This window comes from Anoplophora glabripennis, unplaced genomic scaffold (genome assembly GCF_000390285.2).
Source record: "Anoplophora glabripennis isolate ALB-LARVAE unplaced genomic scaffold, Agla_2.0 scaffold101, whole genome shotgun sequence".
Lineage (NCBI taxonomy): Eukaryota > Metazoa > Arthropoda > Insecta > Coleoptera > Cerambycidae > Anoplophora > Anoplophora glabripennis.
Window position 1 is genome coordinate 867,805 of NW_019416426.1, and position 19,359 is coordinate 887,163.

General features: G+C 29.4%; 1 protein-coding gene across 1 annotated transcript in view; it reads right to left on the minus strand.

Moving 5' to 3' along the window:
* Positions 1-1,510, minus strand: part of LOC108904304 (innexin shaking-B) — a 69,588-nt gene extending 68,078 nt beyond the window's left edge. The window contains exon 1 of the mRNA XM_018706801.1: positions 1,274-1,510. Within this exon, the coding sequence (XP_018562317.1) occupies positions 1,274-1,510 (237 nt within the window). The remainder of the gene's footprint in view (positions 1-1,273) is intronic.
* Positions 1,511-19,359: the final 17,849 nt, after the last annotated feature.

Here is a 19,359-nt window from a genome sequence, read left to right on the forward strand (position 1 = left end):
TGATTATATTTTGATAATTTGCTTTTATGAACTCCAATAGTAGTGATGAACTCCAATAGTAGTAGTGATGCAATGTACTAATTGCGATTATACTTCATCGATGTACATATAGGTTTTCAAATGTTAATAAATAGGTATGTAAAAACGACATTATTCAGTGAAAGTAGTTATTGGTAAAAATGATTGATTTGTAATAGATATTTGAAAAAAAAAATCATAAAACAAACCTTGATTTTGCTATTTATACTTTCACAATCGCCTATTTTTGTTGTATAAATGTTAAAATAGAATTCTGTTTGTAAAACCTATTTTTAAAAGTTAAGTTTATTTATATTATATTTAATATATTTCAATGAGTTCATCTATTAAAGTTTATTTACATATTTTTAATGTAAAAATTTAAAGTCGGAAGCATTTTTCTGTTTTTATAGTTTAACTGCTTACTGTTAAGGAATTCTAAAATATTAATAAATGTGATTCGTTGGGAATCAAAATATTCTGTACAAGGTGTAACACAAAATATTTCTGTTGCCGAAATTCAAAAATATTTTCATATGTCTATAAATATATTTAAATCCCTATTTTTTATTTAAATCCCTAAAACTTGGCACAAAGATATCTAAATACATTCTGAGGAATTGCTAATATACATTTGTGTTGAAAGTAAACATTTGTACTTTACAAATGACAAAAAATATTTTTTCCGATGGCGGATCATAAATGTTTAATAAAATGTAACCAATCAACACGCCCCTTTTCTACGCCACTGTGAGCCTAAACCTTTTCATGTTGAATGCAATTTTATTCACGCATCATTTGGTTCTTCATTCGTTTAGAATATATTTCGAAATTTATTTTTACTGAGAACTCGACACGCTAAATCTTAAAACTAAATAATTCGATGGTAACAGTTAATAAAGTAATATTATTTAATTTGGATGAAGAAAACGTTTCTTCATTTTTGACCAATGGATTTCATATATTTTTTCTTACAGAAAATAGGGATCAATTTATGAAAAAAATGTTTTTTGTAGCAAAAAATCTAACTTCAATTATATTTTTTCATGTTTATCTTGTCACAAGCGGTAGCCACAACATTTTTTTATGAAATGATTATGCATGGCATACTCTACAAATTATAATCCACCTCCTCTTCCCGCTACTAGCTATTTTAGGCTACACCTGGCAGTAATAAATAGCAACTGTAAGCAGGCAGTGTTAGTACTAGTCACTACTTTAGCATTTTTACAATTCGTGTTATGATCACAGTTACCTGTGTAAGCGTGTAGACTCCCCTTAACAGATCCATCCCCCTGATTCCGTCGTCGGTGCGGCCTCGCCTCCTGTACGGTCTGGGATCCGGGTAGCGTCTCTTCCTGGTCCTCAGAGGTTGATGGGCGTGAGTTTTGAAGAATATGCGCTCCTTGTGAACTCTCTCGGCTTTGCCCCTTCCCATCTGGGATAGCGCGTAGTGCAGCGGCCCATTATTTATAGCGAACAAGGGGTGCATTGGCTGAAACAAATGAACTAACTGTCAATTTTGATAACAAATGGAGTTTTGAGGTTATTTTCCGGCTACTACTTTGATTGTATATCCATACAATAACTTTAACAGAAAAAGAAATGTTTTGATTGAAAGGAATGAATAACTATGAATTTTGGTGATAAATAAAGTTTTGAAGTTATATCACTTTGATAGGCAATCCAAACCATGTGACAAAATTGGAATTCAATATGGCGTCGAGGGCAAACATTTGTTCGATTCATATAAACTTATGTGTGTTTTGTTAAGAGTTTGCGTTTTTCTGTTGGCTTGGCTGTTTTTTTTAACTTTAACTGTATAATGAGTGTTTGTAGTTAGGTGTCTTTGTTATTGTAAATCAATATGCAGAGTGATTATTTAAAGAAGCTAATACCTATAAGAAATAAGAATATTAATTAATGTAACGTTGGCATTATAATGAAAAATATATAAATTAAGGAATTGGAATGTATTGTAATTGTAAAAATTCTTGATAGTACCTAACAAATTTTTCTTGATTTTTAAAAATTCCATTCTATTTTCGCTTGTATTTTCTAGTAATTTTCTTCTTTTATATATCCATGTTTGACGCCGTTTTCTCGATAAATCATTTAAATGAGGAAAATATTTAGAATTCACTACGTCAGGTAAGCAATGAAAGCTAACTTGGTCTCGATTTCTACGACTTCCACAACTCACTACTATGCAAGTTACCGGCATTAGTAATACATATCGTTGCAATACAATTCAATAAAAGACAAGTTGAACACTTCCTTAAATAAAATACATGAATAATTCCTTACAAAAAACTCGGATTAAGCGCTTTTAACTAAAAACTTCTGGACTGATTTCCATGAATTCTCAATGTAAACATAACTTTGCCATCAGCGCTATATTGGTTAAAAATTTGACAGGTCGTTGGATTGCCTAATTGTATGGATTACTTTTAAAATAATAGAGACGTTCTGATACATTTATCAAGGAGTGCATTGACTGAAACAAATGAGTAACTGTCAATAATATTGACAGTACTTCATGAAGATTTTAAGGTATTTTCCACTAATTCAATATATTTTATTGATTAAATTGAAGGACTTAAAATGTTTGGCTATATTTTAAATACTAGTTATAATGGTCGGATTATATATTAGAAATATCAAAATGACAAACTATTTTAATTTCAAAATAATCAGGTAGATGAGTTTGTTTGCATATCTCGTACAATAGGCTTTTTTCGCGAGCGAAGTCGTATGTTGTAGTACGTTGTAGTATGTGTAGTATATGTAGTATGAGTGAGTGAGGAGATTTAAACTACCATATGACAACTAAGATCAAAAGAGATAGAAATAGTAACTACAAGTCAGATATTCGCCAATATTGCGTCGCGAAAAATAGCCTAACATGTAGAGTAAAAGAAATCAATTTTTTAGTAATACAAATATATAATGTTGCTAATATTAAGTAACTTATCCCTCTGATACACCATTAGAGTGTTTTCATATCCATGTCACAATTTGAATCATTTTGCACAAGGAAACCTGAATAAACAAAGTTGCTTGCTGGGTTGCTAGATTTAGAAGTTGTTGAATTTACAAAAATACATTTTTTTTTCAAATTATCTCTTAAGACAGTTGGGTGAAACTTGTACCAATGACTTCATTAAATATATTTGCAAAAATTCACTGAGGTGGCGCAGATACTGGGAACACTGTCATTATAATTTCTAGAATTTCGACGTCCCTGGATATTTTGGTAATTTTAAGGTATTTAATTCTTATAATACAACTAAAATATGTTTCGAGTGTGGGTGAGTGTAGTGCCCCGATAGACGAAATAAAGCTAACTAATGATACAAAAACCAATACTCTGCAGAGTAAAGCTCTGACCAACATAGTGCGCAGAATAGTTGTTTCTCACAATATCAGTAGTTCAGAACTAAAATAAGCTAAAACTATTGGTTTAACAAAAAGGAGGACATTGTTCTAGAAATTTCTACATTATATTATTTGTAATAGTATTTAGGACAACAATTTCCTATTTTTAAATAAAAAGATATTAACTCGAAATTACCCTATTTTCGGATAATATCTTAGAAATATTTATCCAGTAAAAAAAGTGGCGTTGGTATCCTTGTTTTCCTTTCGGGAAACATCTGCCACTGTCTGCGCACATTTTCTTTTTTTTCTATGTATCTTTAAATACATTCAATTAATTTATACACGTAATAGTTACATCAAATATCATTGGAGATATTTAGCTTTATATTTTGAATAATTTAAGGATTTTTTTTTTGAAAATGATATAAGAAAGAACTCTGATCTTATAAGATAAAAAACAGTTTTTCTAGAAAGAAATAAACAAAATTTGTGTGTTTGGTAAATCACAAAAGTTGCCAAATCTCTTTATTGTTGTAATGTAACATCTTTCTCTGTATTGAAAATAATATTTATTTCAATTATTTTTATCATATTATTTCTTATAAAAAATTGTATTAATCAGAAATATTTATTTGATTTGTTACAAATGTCACGAATATTTTCATTGAAAACGACCAGTTTTTCGGAATAATATGATTAATATTTAACTTACCAAATTTAACACACGGAATAAATACAACGGTAAAACAATAGCAAACAAAGCTTTTGTGTAATTTAAATCACCATTTTCGCAGGCGACTCGAACGAAAACATCAAATACCTATTTCACGCCGAACTGTTTTGAAATAATTATGCACAACCAATGTTGACGCTTAAAATTGGTGTGCCCCACGTCGACTTGTTCACGGTGGAGAGCGGATTGATAGAAAATGGGCCGTGGCAATTAAACACGAATTTCTTATTCTTATGTTGGTTTAATTTTAGGATTTTATTAGCGCTTTAACAGACACTTGAACAAATAATCAATAGGAAGTGCCGAAATTGATCCGTAGCATCGTCAATGAAGGTATATTTTAGATAATTGTACGGTGATTAATATTTAAGTTCTTTACCGTACGACAGAGTGAAGAGGGAACTTTTTAAGAACAACAGATTGCATTGGATACATTTTGAATCATATAAGTTAAAATTGCAAGTGTGAATATTAAATTAATGTACCAAAATTGTTATTTTTTAAAGAAATATCAAAACTTAACATGTTTTTTAGGGATAATAAGTAGTAGGTTAGTTTCTCATAATCCTAATCTGGCACTTTTTCTTGCCTAATATATAATTGAATTATTCATTTTTTAAACTGCAGCTTGTACTCAGTTCCCAAACTACCTTTTTAAATGAACTATATGAAATTAACGATATGGCAGAGAGCGAAACTGCAATGGAAAATAATTTTGTATAAACATATTGTTTTTATATCACTTTACATGTTATTTTAAAGGCACCATATTTATTTGTTGACAATGGAGACGAAGCCCAGTGCATTAATAAAAATTAATTTTTTTTAACAAATTAACAGTTGTTACCTATATAATTTGTTAAATATTAAACTACTCCTAATCTATGTTTTAGATCAATTGTTGTTTGCTGTTTTATAAAATGTACATAGGTAACAAAAAATAAACAAATGTATAGATTTGATATACAGGGTGATTCACAAATGGTGACCAAAAATGAAACCTCGTCTTCTTTGCTGAATTTTAACCTTTCCTTTCCTATAAAGTTTTTATCTAGGACACTTCGTTAGAAAGATAGAGGGTGTTAAACTTCAAAAAATATTTTTAATTTTTTTAAATAATTTAAAAACTAGTAAGTGAAATAATTTGAAATTGGACACATGTATTTATGTAAACATTGTCCAAAATCTGAGGGCTTTTCCTAAAATTTACATGTTCCAGTGGCAGAGGGTATCGGTGGCACATTTTTCTAAATAAAATAGTACGCTACTGCTTTACGGTAACAACCATGACATTTTCGGATTCGTCTTTCAATTTTCTACAAATTACTACCCTCTTATATATTTCTAAAAAGCCTGATTTTCGAGTAAAACTTAAAAAATGAACCGAAAACACCGGACCTCAACCCACTGGATTTCTTTTTGTTGGGTGCTGTTAAACGGCTGGTATAGAGTGAAAAAATTAGTACACCTGAACAGTTAGAAGAAAGAATAAATAATGCTTTTCATCAGATTTAAGCAACAATAAATTTCGAACAAATTACATTTTCGTTACTGTGTTCGTGGACATGGGGGCATTTTTGAGCATTTACTCAAATAAAATCATTAAAATGATGACTTTGTTATTAATTTCTTAATTCTAATAAATAACTGAGTGGTTGTCATGTCATTTAATTAAAAATGTTTTCAGCTGGTTTTTTTAAGTTTTACTCGAAAATCAGGCTTTTTTCGAAAAACATAAGGATGGTAATTTGTACAAAATTGAAGGACGAATCCGAAAATATCATGGTTATTACCGTAAAGCGTACTATTTTATTTTGAAAAATATGCCACCCTGTAACTCCGTGACTGGAGCATGTAAATTTTAGGAAAAGCCCTCAGATTTTGGACAATGTTTACATAAATACATACGTCCGATTTCAAATTATTCACTTGCCAATTTTTAAATTATTTAAAAAAATGAAAAATATTTTTTGAAGTTTAACACCCTGTATCTTTTTAACGACCTAGATAAAAACTTTATAGGAAAGACCCCTTAAAATTCACCAAAGATAACGAGGTTTCATTTTTGGTCACCATTTGTACCTGTATTTTTAAATTCGTTTCGTTTTTAATAAAAAATGATAGTATTATTTTAAAGCACGTTGTTTAGTATGTGAATCACAGTCTCTGCAATTTCTGACATTAAAGATTCAATTATTCTGACCTACATAATATCAATCCACCAAATGTGATACGGCAACAGCGCAGTAGGCGGATAAAAAACAAATAGTTAACGTTAATTAGGAGAAGCAAGAATTGTCGAACAAGTTACTGCTTTGATTTATTACAGTTATTTTGATTTTCAGTTTATCAGCTTACGAGAGATGTTAACTATTAAATTTATCTCTTCAAATCGGTATCTTGCGTGACTTATAAGAGATTGGAACAGTATTACCTGCCTTTAAAACAAATGATCCTATGTCTTTAGAAAACTATAGACCAAATTGCTGTTCCTTTTAGTTTTTCAAAGTTATTTGAATATAAAAACTTTATTATTATGGCAAAAGGTGTTTTGTTAAATCGGTTATAAAATTTTATAAAATTTAGGAAACAATACATCTCCATCCATCACACTACTTCCGATTTTGGAATGTAATCAACTATGGCTTCTGCTTAGTTGAAATCAGGATGCCGCAAGGTTCAGTTGTAGGACCTTTGCTATTTATTTTCTATATAAGCGCAAGAGGAAATTGTGTTAAATAAAACAACTTTTACTATGTATGCCGAATATTTGTCAACGAGGATGAAAATTTTTAATAATTTACCTCCATTTACGACATGTCATGTTATATTAACTACTATATACAGGGTGTATCTAAATAACACCAACAAAATGTAAGGGGCTCTCCCCTGAAAAGTTACGCCTCTCCAAAAATTAAAAAAAATGTTTTTCTTTTTTATCTTCCATGTACATCAAGCTAAAGAAACCAAACTTGGTGAACATTAGCTATCATAAAAACTACACTTTTTAATTTTTTTCAACCCTGAAGTATTTTTGTAAGGGGTTGAAATAATCAACCCCTACGACATTTTTTCTTATATTTTTTTTACAATTTTTTCCTTTTAAAAAATGTTTAAAAAGCTTCATTCAAATACTAACGTTTTGATCTATACAAGTTTTTTTGAAAAGTTAAAGATTTATGACAAAAAAATAAATATATGTATATATAAATAATGTGTTGTTCGCGGCCTATCTTCTTCAAATTTATTGGTCTGAAATTGACATTTGTTTCTATGGATTCCATTACAAAGACTAGGCCATTAGATCTTTCGGCAAAATACACTTTTTGGGTGTATATTTAGATACACCCTGTATATCACAAAATTCTTATAAATATATGTTATTGAATATATATCAAATAAATCAAATTAATTTGCTTTATAGAAAGATATAAATATCGATTAACATTTAAAATATATTATTTTGTCACGTTCTATAATATTTACGAAAAATAAGAATTATTAATTGCTCAGTAAACAATTAATATTTGTTTAACGTGTAGAAACTTTGTAAACATAATTTTGTATTACAACTTTTCAACTTTTAGTTGTAAACCAGGAAATAAAATTACTACATATATCTTATAGTAATTATTTTAGAAATTCAAAATATTCATCATTTCATCGGTGAGTATCACTATAGTCTTTAACAGAGAACTTACATATAATTAGAAATGCGTGTTTATAAACTTACAGAATTATTTAACAAGCACTCAGTCACTGATCCTGTAAATATTTACGCATTACAAAAAAGTTGAACTTTAATTAACATCGGTGTCCAATTTATATAAACAAAAATTAAATTTGAAATTTATAAAGTTATGAGTAACTCACCGATGCCTCATCGTTTGGATTCAGTTAATTTAGTTGTTATTCACAGGATCTTTCAAGATGTATTATTTATACAGCGAACTCATCTAATAAATTCGACTAAAGAATTAAAAAATAATTGAATATCAACGGTTAGAACGGTTATTATCGTACATTTCCCTCAAAAGATGTCACACGAAATGATGTATTGTGTTTTAACGTGTGAAATGTAACAATAGAACAGAAACCGCTTTGAAAATTCAAACATAAATGTTGTGTCAAATGAAATGGATGAGCGAACGAAGATTGTGAAAATTCATTACAAGTACGGAGAGTATATAGCTGAGACTGTGCGCAAATTACGTGGAATTTTCAGTAGAAGGATCACCCCGAATAAAATAACTGTAAAAATATTAGTTGCTAAATTTGAAGAAACAGATTCGGTTACAGCCAATAAAAAAAAACAGGCTGACCTCGTACTGGTTGTTCAGCCGAAAATATTGCTACGGTGAGTGCAATTAAACACTTCAAAAAGCACAATGCAGTGAATTTTATTAGTAGATCTGCATCTGCATCCATTCAAAATTCAGCTAACTAGAAATTGAAAATAAATTTCAGAAAAAAAAATAAGTATTGATTACAACGTCAATCTTTAAAGCAATATTCGCACAACCCAGATTACATTAAAGTCCATATTGATTATTTTATATTTGGAATCTTAAAAACTAAAACTGTAATTAGGTTAAGAAAATATACAGCAGCAATTGCCAAAAAAATCCAGCTGTAAAAAATAATTTAAACACGATTGTATTCATCGTAAACATGAAACGAACACAAAAATCATTCTAACAATATGAAATAAATTAGTTTACAATTTCCTTGTTGCTGTTCTGCATTTTTAGATAAATCCCACATGTAACATCTGATGCACCGATTAAAGTCATTAGAGGCTGTTATTTTTAACCACTCAATTATTTATTTCTCTTCCGCCTTTGTGTTTATCTACGAGGTTCGGCGTAAAGCTATCCTTTGTGTACGCGAGACTAAAGAAATAGATGAATGTTTGTTTGACGTAAAAATGTGTTTGCCCCTGTTTGAACCAGCAATAACTAAAAATGAAATCAGAAAGGTGGCATCGCTTCACACAAAAATGTGTTAAACTCGTCATAATGGGAATTGAAAATGTTAATGTAGTATAGATTACGAAATAATTTTTAATTTTCTATTTATGTATTAATAATTTTTTGCAGTTTTAAGAAGTAGCACAAATGATATTTCGTAATCGTAATTTTATATAAAAATAATCTTAGTAAAATGTACGCCGCCTAACAGATACAGCCCTCTAAATTTCTAAAATATAAATATGGAAAAGCGGATGCAATTTGAAAACAAAAAAGGTACAAATGTTATATATTACAAAAATTTAAAGTTAAAAGTTTCTTACACCCTTGTTTGAAATATTGCTCATGTCAATTTTGTAATAGACTGAAAAACCGTATTATTTTCATCACCAGCTAGTGCAAGCCTTACTTGAACATAACATGCATAAAGTAGACTTTTGTCAATCTTTCTTTAATATTTCAACAAATATCTTGAATTTTGCAGCAATACATTTACAGATAAAGTAATCCCTCAATCTCCTGGCGCGCACGATCGCCAACTATGGATTTTTTTCTTTGGGAACATATGAAAAGTGTATTGTTTATACCACCAGTTATAGTCTCGAAGGACTACAGGAAGAATTTTTCTCTCACCTCATTTTTAACAAGCTATTAGGCTATTTTGTTTAACAACTATTCGCTTCTCTTTCTTGTATTTTCAATTCAATTTTCTAAATCAAGCTGTATTCATCAACTGATTCATGTTTTGAAATTGCAGCCGCTTGTCCATATTTTTTTTGGAAATTTTGATGGAATGTCTCCTAAAGCTCATTTTTATGCAAAATGTGTTCTTTTTAGCTGTAGATTCACTTCACCGGTACCGTTTGTATTCCTTTTAGAACACTCTGTATAAGAAGAAGATGCTGTTGTTTAATGTTTGAAGCACTAGGTTATGCTAACAACAAAGTAGGATATAGATTTTTATAAATTACTACTGCTTCCAATTTAATTTCATTGTTATCCATCGTTAATAGACCAATGTAGGTTCACTGTCTTCTTTTCTTGAGAGATGTATTTAATACTTGCTTTATTCGTCACTAATTGTCCAAATATCCTCTTTCTGAAGTTCCTATTAGTTCAAATAAAATTGGAATTATTCTGAGTAAACTGATATCTCAAATNATAGGGCCAGTCCGTTTCTGGACACCTGATAATAGCAAAAAGTTGATTTTAGCATCAAATCGTAGAGCTCCATGTGTAATACAACGTACGAAAATTTTATTAAAATATACAGGGTGGTTTCAAAGTTATAACCCTAAACGTTAATTTCTAGGTACCCCTTTGACCCCCCATAACTCCGTTAGGGGGCACATTAAAAAAAAATTATAGGAAGGACTAGTTTTATTTTGACCTCCCCTATACACTCCCGAGAGATTAGGAGGTACTTACCGGACACCCTGTATAATAATCTTTCGATAGTCGTTCAATTGCGTATACTTCCATTCATATGTCCCATGATAATCACTGGTTATCATCACTACGATCGCTTCCATCTTTTATAACTGGTCAAGCTTCGCTTTTCAGAATATACGCAGGTCCATTGTCCTAGCAACAAGTGCCTGTCTCATGGTAATCTGTTCATCATCAAAATCGCGTATAAACTTCTTCAAATCTCCAAATAACATTTAAAAAAGTTCTTCAAATGTCTTATCTAAATAAAATCTATACCTTACACTATTGTCACATTGCCGTTAGGCTAGATTTGATCCAATATTGGTTGCATCCAAATATAGGTAGTTTTACAATATTGAAAATACGCGATATGAAATGTAAACGATTTGAACCGATAGAAAATGAGAATGAATTAGTTCTTTTTATAAATTAAGCACATAAATATATACCTATATATAGCCATGGTGCACTAAAAATAAGCTTCTAGGAACCACTTATAGGATTCTGCAGGAGTTCGATTGATACTGAAACGCGCGATTTTTAGCTTAAATTATTATAGCTGTAGACGAAAAACATATCACACAAATTATTCATAAGTAGCACCTGAATAAATAACTTTTTGTTCGGGTTTCAGACGAAAAGATATTCAAATCGTCCGATTTCAACATTCATTTTATAGACGAAACAAAAGAATTTATAACAGTAGAAATTTATGTGCAATTGAATGAATCCCGTATCAAAACAATTTCTCTAGAACAGCTAGAAGACATGATACATAGCACGATACTTATAATATTTATATTAATATAAAGCCTTGCTTAAGAGATTTATTTTTCTATTCCTTGTAATAATATGTTCGTTCTGCAATTCTCGAATATTTTTGTAGTGATATTAAATTTTTCCACATGTAACTGGCTGGTTGATTTATGTATCATATATTTTTTCAGTTGAGTGCATGAATCATATGTTCGTGATATTATTAGACTCGTTTTATTAATAACGTCATTAAGAAATTTATTTTAAATATAATTTCTTCAAAAAAAAAACTTTAAAATGATGTATTCGGTATTTATAGTTTGTAATTTAAATAAAAAAACGCGATTTGCAGGAATTTTCCAGTAAAAGTATAAAAGGAAACAAATACAGGAAATAGCATGTATTAGACAATATACCTATTTATGCTATAACGTTTTAGAAATAATTCTAATTCGAAAAAAGTCAAATATGTTTCTAGTTCTTTGAATTACAATACAAATTAAAATACAAGAAATTTTGTAGGGTATACCTATAATCTACAGAAAGATTAACAAAAAATCTTGAATTGATTGAATACATTCATCTAAATGATCAATAGATTTCACTTGGAGACAATTTTTAAATGTCCCAGAAAAAAAGGTCGAATAGACAGAAGACCACGATGGCTATGCCACAGTAATTCTTCATTTTCAATAAGATAATCTCCAACATGTTATCGAAGATTTTGAGCACTTTGTTGGACTCTATATTAAAGGAATACATTTGAGTCTCATGTAATATGCGCCGCACATTGATTGGGATACTCCAGGTACTTATCGAACGATTTGCTTTGTACGCTTGCACAATATGTATTTACAATTTGTTTCTCCATCCCTTCCACCATTTGGTCTCAAATTTCTCCTGCCACGCCCTCGTAGAACATCTGCGGGAAAGGCAGCAACATTTGGCATCCGGAAAACACTCTACATGCAAGTTAGAAATTTCTAACCCATTGTTTCACCATATGTTAAAATAATATACATTAATTGTTCGCTACTCTACACACAGGCTAGTTTCAACATCTGTAAGAGTGATGTGAATAGAATCTACAGTTATAAGAGCACTATAAAAACCACAGTAATAATAGACATCAATCAAATCATCGTTAATTTTTTTTTGGAAACCTGTACACATTTTGACAACGTTTTTGACGATATTGGTTCTATTTCCAACCACGCCTATATCCCAAAGTTTATTGAATAAATTTTGAGTCACCCTGTACATAATGTTATTCTTATCATACTTTAATGTTAGTTTAATTCTTTTTCTTCTCTTTTCAGTTGTTTTTAAGCCATATTGTTTACCTTAACAATAATAAATATATTTTCCTTAGTACCTACTTTTAGAAATAATGTAACCGCAATATAATAAAACAAATATAGTCGGGCTATAAATAAATTTTAGGGTATAAACTAGGTAGCACATGTTACCTAAATTCTTGTTTACGGATAATAGCTTTAATTTTTATTATTTTGCAGCAGATCCAAGTCTGCAGAGAACCTAAATAGGTTTGGTTTTGTATTTTTATTACCACCTACAGTAGTAATATTGCAAGACTAGAGAATAATAATGTTTAAACACATTGTCTTTAAGGAAATATATATTAATTGTCAAACTGTTCGCGTTAGACTAAAATATGTACATTATTTTAATTTTTCATAAACAGTTTGTATCAGCTGACTGATTCTTTGACATCACATAACCTTACGAAATATTAATATTTTGACGTGAAATATGGACTGAAGTCTTATCTTACTCCTATAAATGAATCAATAATAAAAAACTTCCATTTTTGTTTTAAACTTTATTTTAAACAACTTTTATAATTTTCGAAATTTTTTGCATTTTTTTCTAATAAACAAAACAAATTTCTGAATGGTTTTTCACTTTAACTAACTTCTTGATTGTTTTACAAATTAGCAGTAAGGGTGGTCCTGCTCGATACACAAAATTATTCCACTTAGATGTTTATAGCAATGTTTACTATATAAAAATAATGTTTCGGGTTAAACAATCAAAGACAGTCTATTTTATATTTTCTTCCATACAATTGAGTGGTGTTGAGTTTTTGAATGTTTTTAAATAACTAAACCAATTATCAATAATTACTGAAAAATTCATTGTTGCAAGTCATTCTTTGTTTTTTGCATTTTTGAGCATATTTTTGGATTGCGATTATACATTTTTTTTATTTTACCTAAAAGTATATGTCCAAACGAAAAAAAATAGCAACGGCAGAACTCTGTACGATGATTTTTCTAAGTAGAATTTTTAAAGTGTTTCGGACCGGAAGAAATGAATATCTTGGAAACTTGATCTTTTTATCTAAAAGAAATTATGGTTATTTAAGAAAGACATACTTTCACCCAGGTTCGTTAAACTTAAATTATTTTTGTGGAAAAGAAAAATAAAAAACTAAAAACAAAAGAAAAAAAAGTTTCTCGCATTTTTCTATAAAATTTTTAGGTTATGTTAAAAAAATCCTCTATAAAAGTTGTAGATTTTTATATGATCTACAACTTTTGTATTATATACTTTTGTTTCGCGGAAATCACAATAATACCAATTTTCACCCTTTTCAACCCCCAAAATCAACCCTCTACCACCTCCGCTCACGCATTTATTTTTTTTAAAGTCCAGGTAACATTTTTTCTTTTTTTCCCTCTAAATGAGTTATTTTCATAGGTTTACATTCTAAATCAAATGTTTTGACTTTTCCTAAAATTATTTAAATGGACTTTAAATGTGTGATTCTAGGTTACAATTTTAATAAAGTGGATTCGCTATCAAAAATTAATTTTCTTAAATATCCTGAAAAAATTACGTCATTGCGAACTTATCGTAAATAGATATTGTTTAAAATTGACTGTAATTGAGGTTAGAGATGTAAACTGGCCTTTAATTGGTCGTATTATGCAGAAATTTTATATTTAAATTGCTCCTCAAGCAATATGATAAAGCGCTTAGCATACCTTTTGTGTTGGAGTAAATTTTTAATGATCAATCATAAAAAATTATAAATGAATACTAAATTGTTGCTCATACTACCCCCTACTAGTTTAAATCTCGTCATCTTATTGAATCTAATTGAAAAAAATTGTCTTTTGCACAACTTTGTAGTCACTTTTAACCAAGAAATGTTTGTGCTACATTCTTGCATTCTTTCTGTTTGCGAAGATTTTTTAAATTTTCAAAATACATATTTAAATTCGGAAGTGTTTCTAAAATATGAAAATTGTTATAGTATTTCAAACAATTCAAGATTATACTTTTCTTCACATTAATTATTGCGACATTGATTTATTTCCAACAGTAAATCTCTTAAATTATATGTTAAAAACATTAATCACACTGCGTTATGATAAACTGGTAACCCAAGAAAGAAGAGAAACACAACTACTGAACCGCTTTACTTACAGCATGAGAAACTAAGGTTATGTTCCCACCCGTTCCATTGTTTTGGAAACGTCAAACTAATCCAAGCAGTAAAATTTTTGTCACAATCACAACACGACTGATAACTCATCCCGCCTCATCCGTCAGTCAGTCACCAAACGACAAACAGTAAATTCCAGGACACCAGTGAGTCCCAAGCCAGTCAGTGGCACGAAATGGGGATCTACGCCTGCCACCAAGTTGCAAAATGAGCTTATTTTTATTTTTACAACACAAAGCTAAAATGTATGGGATAGTGCGGGTTGTATGCAGTAAATCAGTCAAACGGACTAATTTTAAACAGATTTTCCGAAGTCTAAAATAAATAAATAAGTAATAAAACTTAAATACGAGATTTGAGTACGAGCAATTAACTGTTACTTAGTACTATCTGAAAGTGCTCGTAATAAGATTCTGAAATTTATATTTTCGATTCACTTTTATCGAGTAAATATTTAAGAAAAGTGTAACATAGAAAATGTACAAGTAGTGTTACAAAACACCTACTAAACTATCAAAAACTATTTATCTGGGATTTTATACTTACCTAAATATTAAATTAACAGTGACACAAAAGAAAATAGTTGAACAAATAAAGAACTTGAAGCATAGATAAAATGTTTAATATATTTTTTAATATGGTCACAGTTTCATATTTTTCAATGTTTGAAAAAATAACTAATAATAATTTCTTAGTCACCCAACACCAAAATTTCCTCTTCACATATTTTTAATTTTTTCATTTTCTTCTTCGAAGGTAACAAATTTCCTAAACTTGTTCTTAAATTTACACATGCTTTATGAATATCCCTAACAGTATGATTACTTTAGATTTAATATGCTAATTTAAATTGGAGCACAAATATGTCCATTCTCTTTGAATTTACAAATTGACATGAATATTAAACGCATTGTCAAATTGACACATGTCATTCGGAAGACGACTTAAAGTGATAAAAGGCAATTTTGCCCAATTAACAGATGATTCATAAATTTAACTTTTGGATGACTTTTATTCGTGTCTTCGTCCTTGAACTAAAATTGACCAGATGCGTTATATAGATTATCAGATATTAATGAAAAAGTAAGGCTGTAATACTTTGGTACCTTCCAAACATTTTTAGACTGGAATAAGTTGACTCCAATCCAGAAATCAGTGGTTGCATCAAACAAAGGCTAATTGTTTCTGTGCAATCAGCGAAATTGTAATGTAAACGTGAGATTTCCCATATTGAAATCTTTTGATCTGACAAACCTTGCATATTTCCCGCGTTTTATAACTAACAGGACATGTTTTTCCTTTTGATACATTGCGGATTGCTAGTTTTCACAAATCTTACATCTTTAAAAATACACACAAAGCTCCAGACATCTGCCAAGAAAACGGCATTTGTCTTCCAAGAGGAGAAATTACAAATGTCAGTGTTATTATAAACAAAAATCTCTCATCTATTCTTAAAGATTTGTTTCTTTGTTGATGTCATTGGTATTATGAACACTGAAATGATATATAATGAACAGGTAAATTAAAATTCAACATTGTAACTCTTCCTTCTGAAAAACTGAAACCATTACATGAACATGTAAATTCAAATTCGGTATTTCAGCCATTCTTTCAAAAATACTGTGTAATTGAAATCACTGGGTTATTATAATGTTACTTTTTAAAAAGTCTATTAAAAGAAGTTCAAAATGATTTGTGAATCATAAGTTGCAGAGACCTAGATCTGTGTTTAATCAAATGCTGAATCATGTGTGTTAAAAATATATATTAAAAAAAACTCTTGATGTATTAATTGGAAAAAATAACGTGCCAGTTGACTGGTTATATAAAACAGTCCATTAGTTTGAGGAGATTGTAAAGAAAATGTCAGTCAAAGATGTAAAATTATTCATTTTAAAAATGTATATTGTGAGATACCTGAAATTAGCATGAATTTCTGAGAATATGGTAATATATATGTTTTATTTATTAGAATGAAATAATAATATGCTAAGGTCTATAAGAAGCTATTTTTTGAAAAAAAGTTGTTTTATCTTATTATATTCTCAAAATTATGGTAAAAAGAAAAAAATACATACATTGTTATAAATTATAAATATTTTGTCATTGTATAGATAACAATTTCATTGATTTTTTTAGCTTCAATATTTTTTGAAACAATTTATTAATGTAATATACTATCTTTTGCCTTATCACAACTGTAACATTAACGTTGAAAATAATATAAAACAGTAAAATATATACTGATTTAATATTAAACTGTTTAGGAACAATTGTTGGATAGCATACTTATACAGGATGTGGCGTATATAATCTATAAAAAGTAAACTACAGCTTCCTGATGATATTTGTAATAGAAAACTCTTATACGAAAAAGTTGAAAATGAAGGTCGACCTTGTGTTATTTATTAAAAACTGGATTTTTTTTATTTGTATTAAATTCATTATTCACTTAATTATTAAATATTAAGCATCGTCCATCGACCCATCAATGTTAAAAAGTGAAAGATTCCAGAAAAAAGTTTCAGTGTAATTTTTATAAAGAAGTAAAAAATAAGAATAGTGTTCCGATTACTTTTGAAACCAGATTTTCTTACTTTGCCTAATTTTTTAGTTTGTGCACAAACAAGTTTTACAATGAACCGAGAAAACAATGCATTTACTATTTCCAAACGTGTCGATATGGTGTTAGTGTATGGTGCAGCCAGAGAAAATGCACTCGTGGCGACTAGGTTGTACCGGGAACGATGGCCACCCCCCATGTACAAATACAATCCTACAGTGCGTTCAACGGCTGCGAGATACGGGAAGTGTTATTCCTCGAGGAGAAGGACGTGGTCAGCAAGTGAACCTTAATGTTGAAGATGCAGTGTTGAAAAATCTTGACGAAGACCCCACAATTAGTCTCGATGACTCGCACAGCAAGTAAGAACCTCATCTTGTACCGTACATAGCATCTTGAGGAGCCAGCTGTTGCACTCCTATCATCTGCAACCAGTTCAACAGATTTTATCCCCGGATTGTGATCAACGAATGCGTTTTTGCAAATAGTTTTTACGGCAATGTGCCAATAGAATAGACTGGGTGCGTCGATGTCATACCTGTATCCACGCTAATGGGTATCAATTTCAACATTTTCTCTAGAAAGGGTAAGTTTTATTTCATTTGTTCCTTATTTTAGTGGAGTTTGTTTAGTGCACGCAGTTGGCAACTACATATGCTTAGGATGTGATTTGGTTTGCGAACTCTTGCAATATCTATTTTTCTTAATTGTACTTTTGCATTGAAAAATTACCCCAAAATTGAGAAGTATCTTTCTATCTTTCACGACGTTTTGTTTGCGCGGCTGGTTACAACTCACAACTCATCATACAGCACACGGACAGAACCGTTCCAGAGAAAATATTTTGATTCAAACTGAACTTTAATTTACGAAAAAAAAAACGTAAAAATAGAACTTTTTCGTACAAGACTTCTGTATTACAAATATCGTTAGGAGGCTGTAGTTAATTTTTATAGATTATACACGCCACACCCTGTAGATCTTTTGCATACCAATATGTGTTATTAAATAATTAAATGCATTTTATGCTAAAATAGAGGTAGATACTTTGTTAAAATATTTACACACAAAGCATTTAAAAAAATATACAATATTTGTAAATTATAGAGATAAAGTTATTAAACTGAAACATTAGATTTTAATTATATTATAATTATTGTAGCTGTAATATTCATCCTGTAATTGAGTTCTTTCCATCGGGTAAATTACAATTAAATAAATAANCACACAAAGCATTTAAAAAAATATACAATATTTGTAAATTATAGAGATAAAGTTATTAAACTGAAACATTAGATTTTAATTATATTATAATTATTATAGCTGTAATATTCATCCTGTAATTGAGTTCTTTCCATCGGGTAAATTAAAATTAAATAAATAAATATTAATATAAATAAATAAAGACTGACTAAAATATATATTTTATGACTATTTGCATCAATACTGAAATCATAAATCTGGATTGAATCACAGCGCTATCATCTAACAAAATTCTTAATAGTAAACCGGATTACTGACAAAATTTCTACAAATCAAAGCTTACAATTATTAAAATATCAAGCAATTTGTAAAATGTGTCTTTTAATAGCTGAGTTATGTCAAGAAAAGAAATAGGTATATTCATTTCATATCAAATGAAATAAAAATTGGCATTTAAAATTTTCTGTGTTAAAATTAGGCACTTGTGAATTAAATTGAGCAGTTTTTTGACAGTGACTTTAATAATTTGTGAGCTTCGAGCTATTGTATTTGTTTTTAATATTGTTTTATCGGATTTTATTTATTCTGTTACAATGTAAATTTTAATCTGTATTCATATTTTTACTAATTTTAGGATTATGTATGTAGGTATCTGTAATTGTAACTGTGTTGTAATTTGAAAATATCAATGTTTCTTTTCTGACGTGTGTAAACACTGTGTAATAACATGAATCAATAAAAATGTAAAATGTTAAATGTAAATACTTACATTATTTACTTCAACAGGGATTCCAATGAATCCAGGCAAATAAAATATTATCCGATA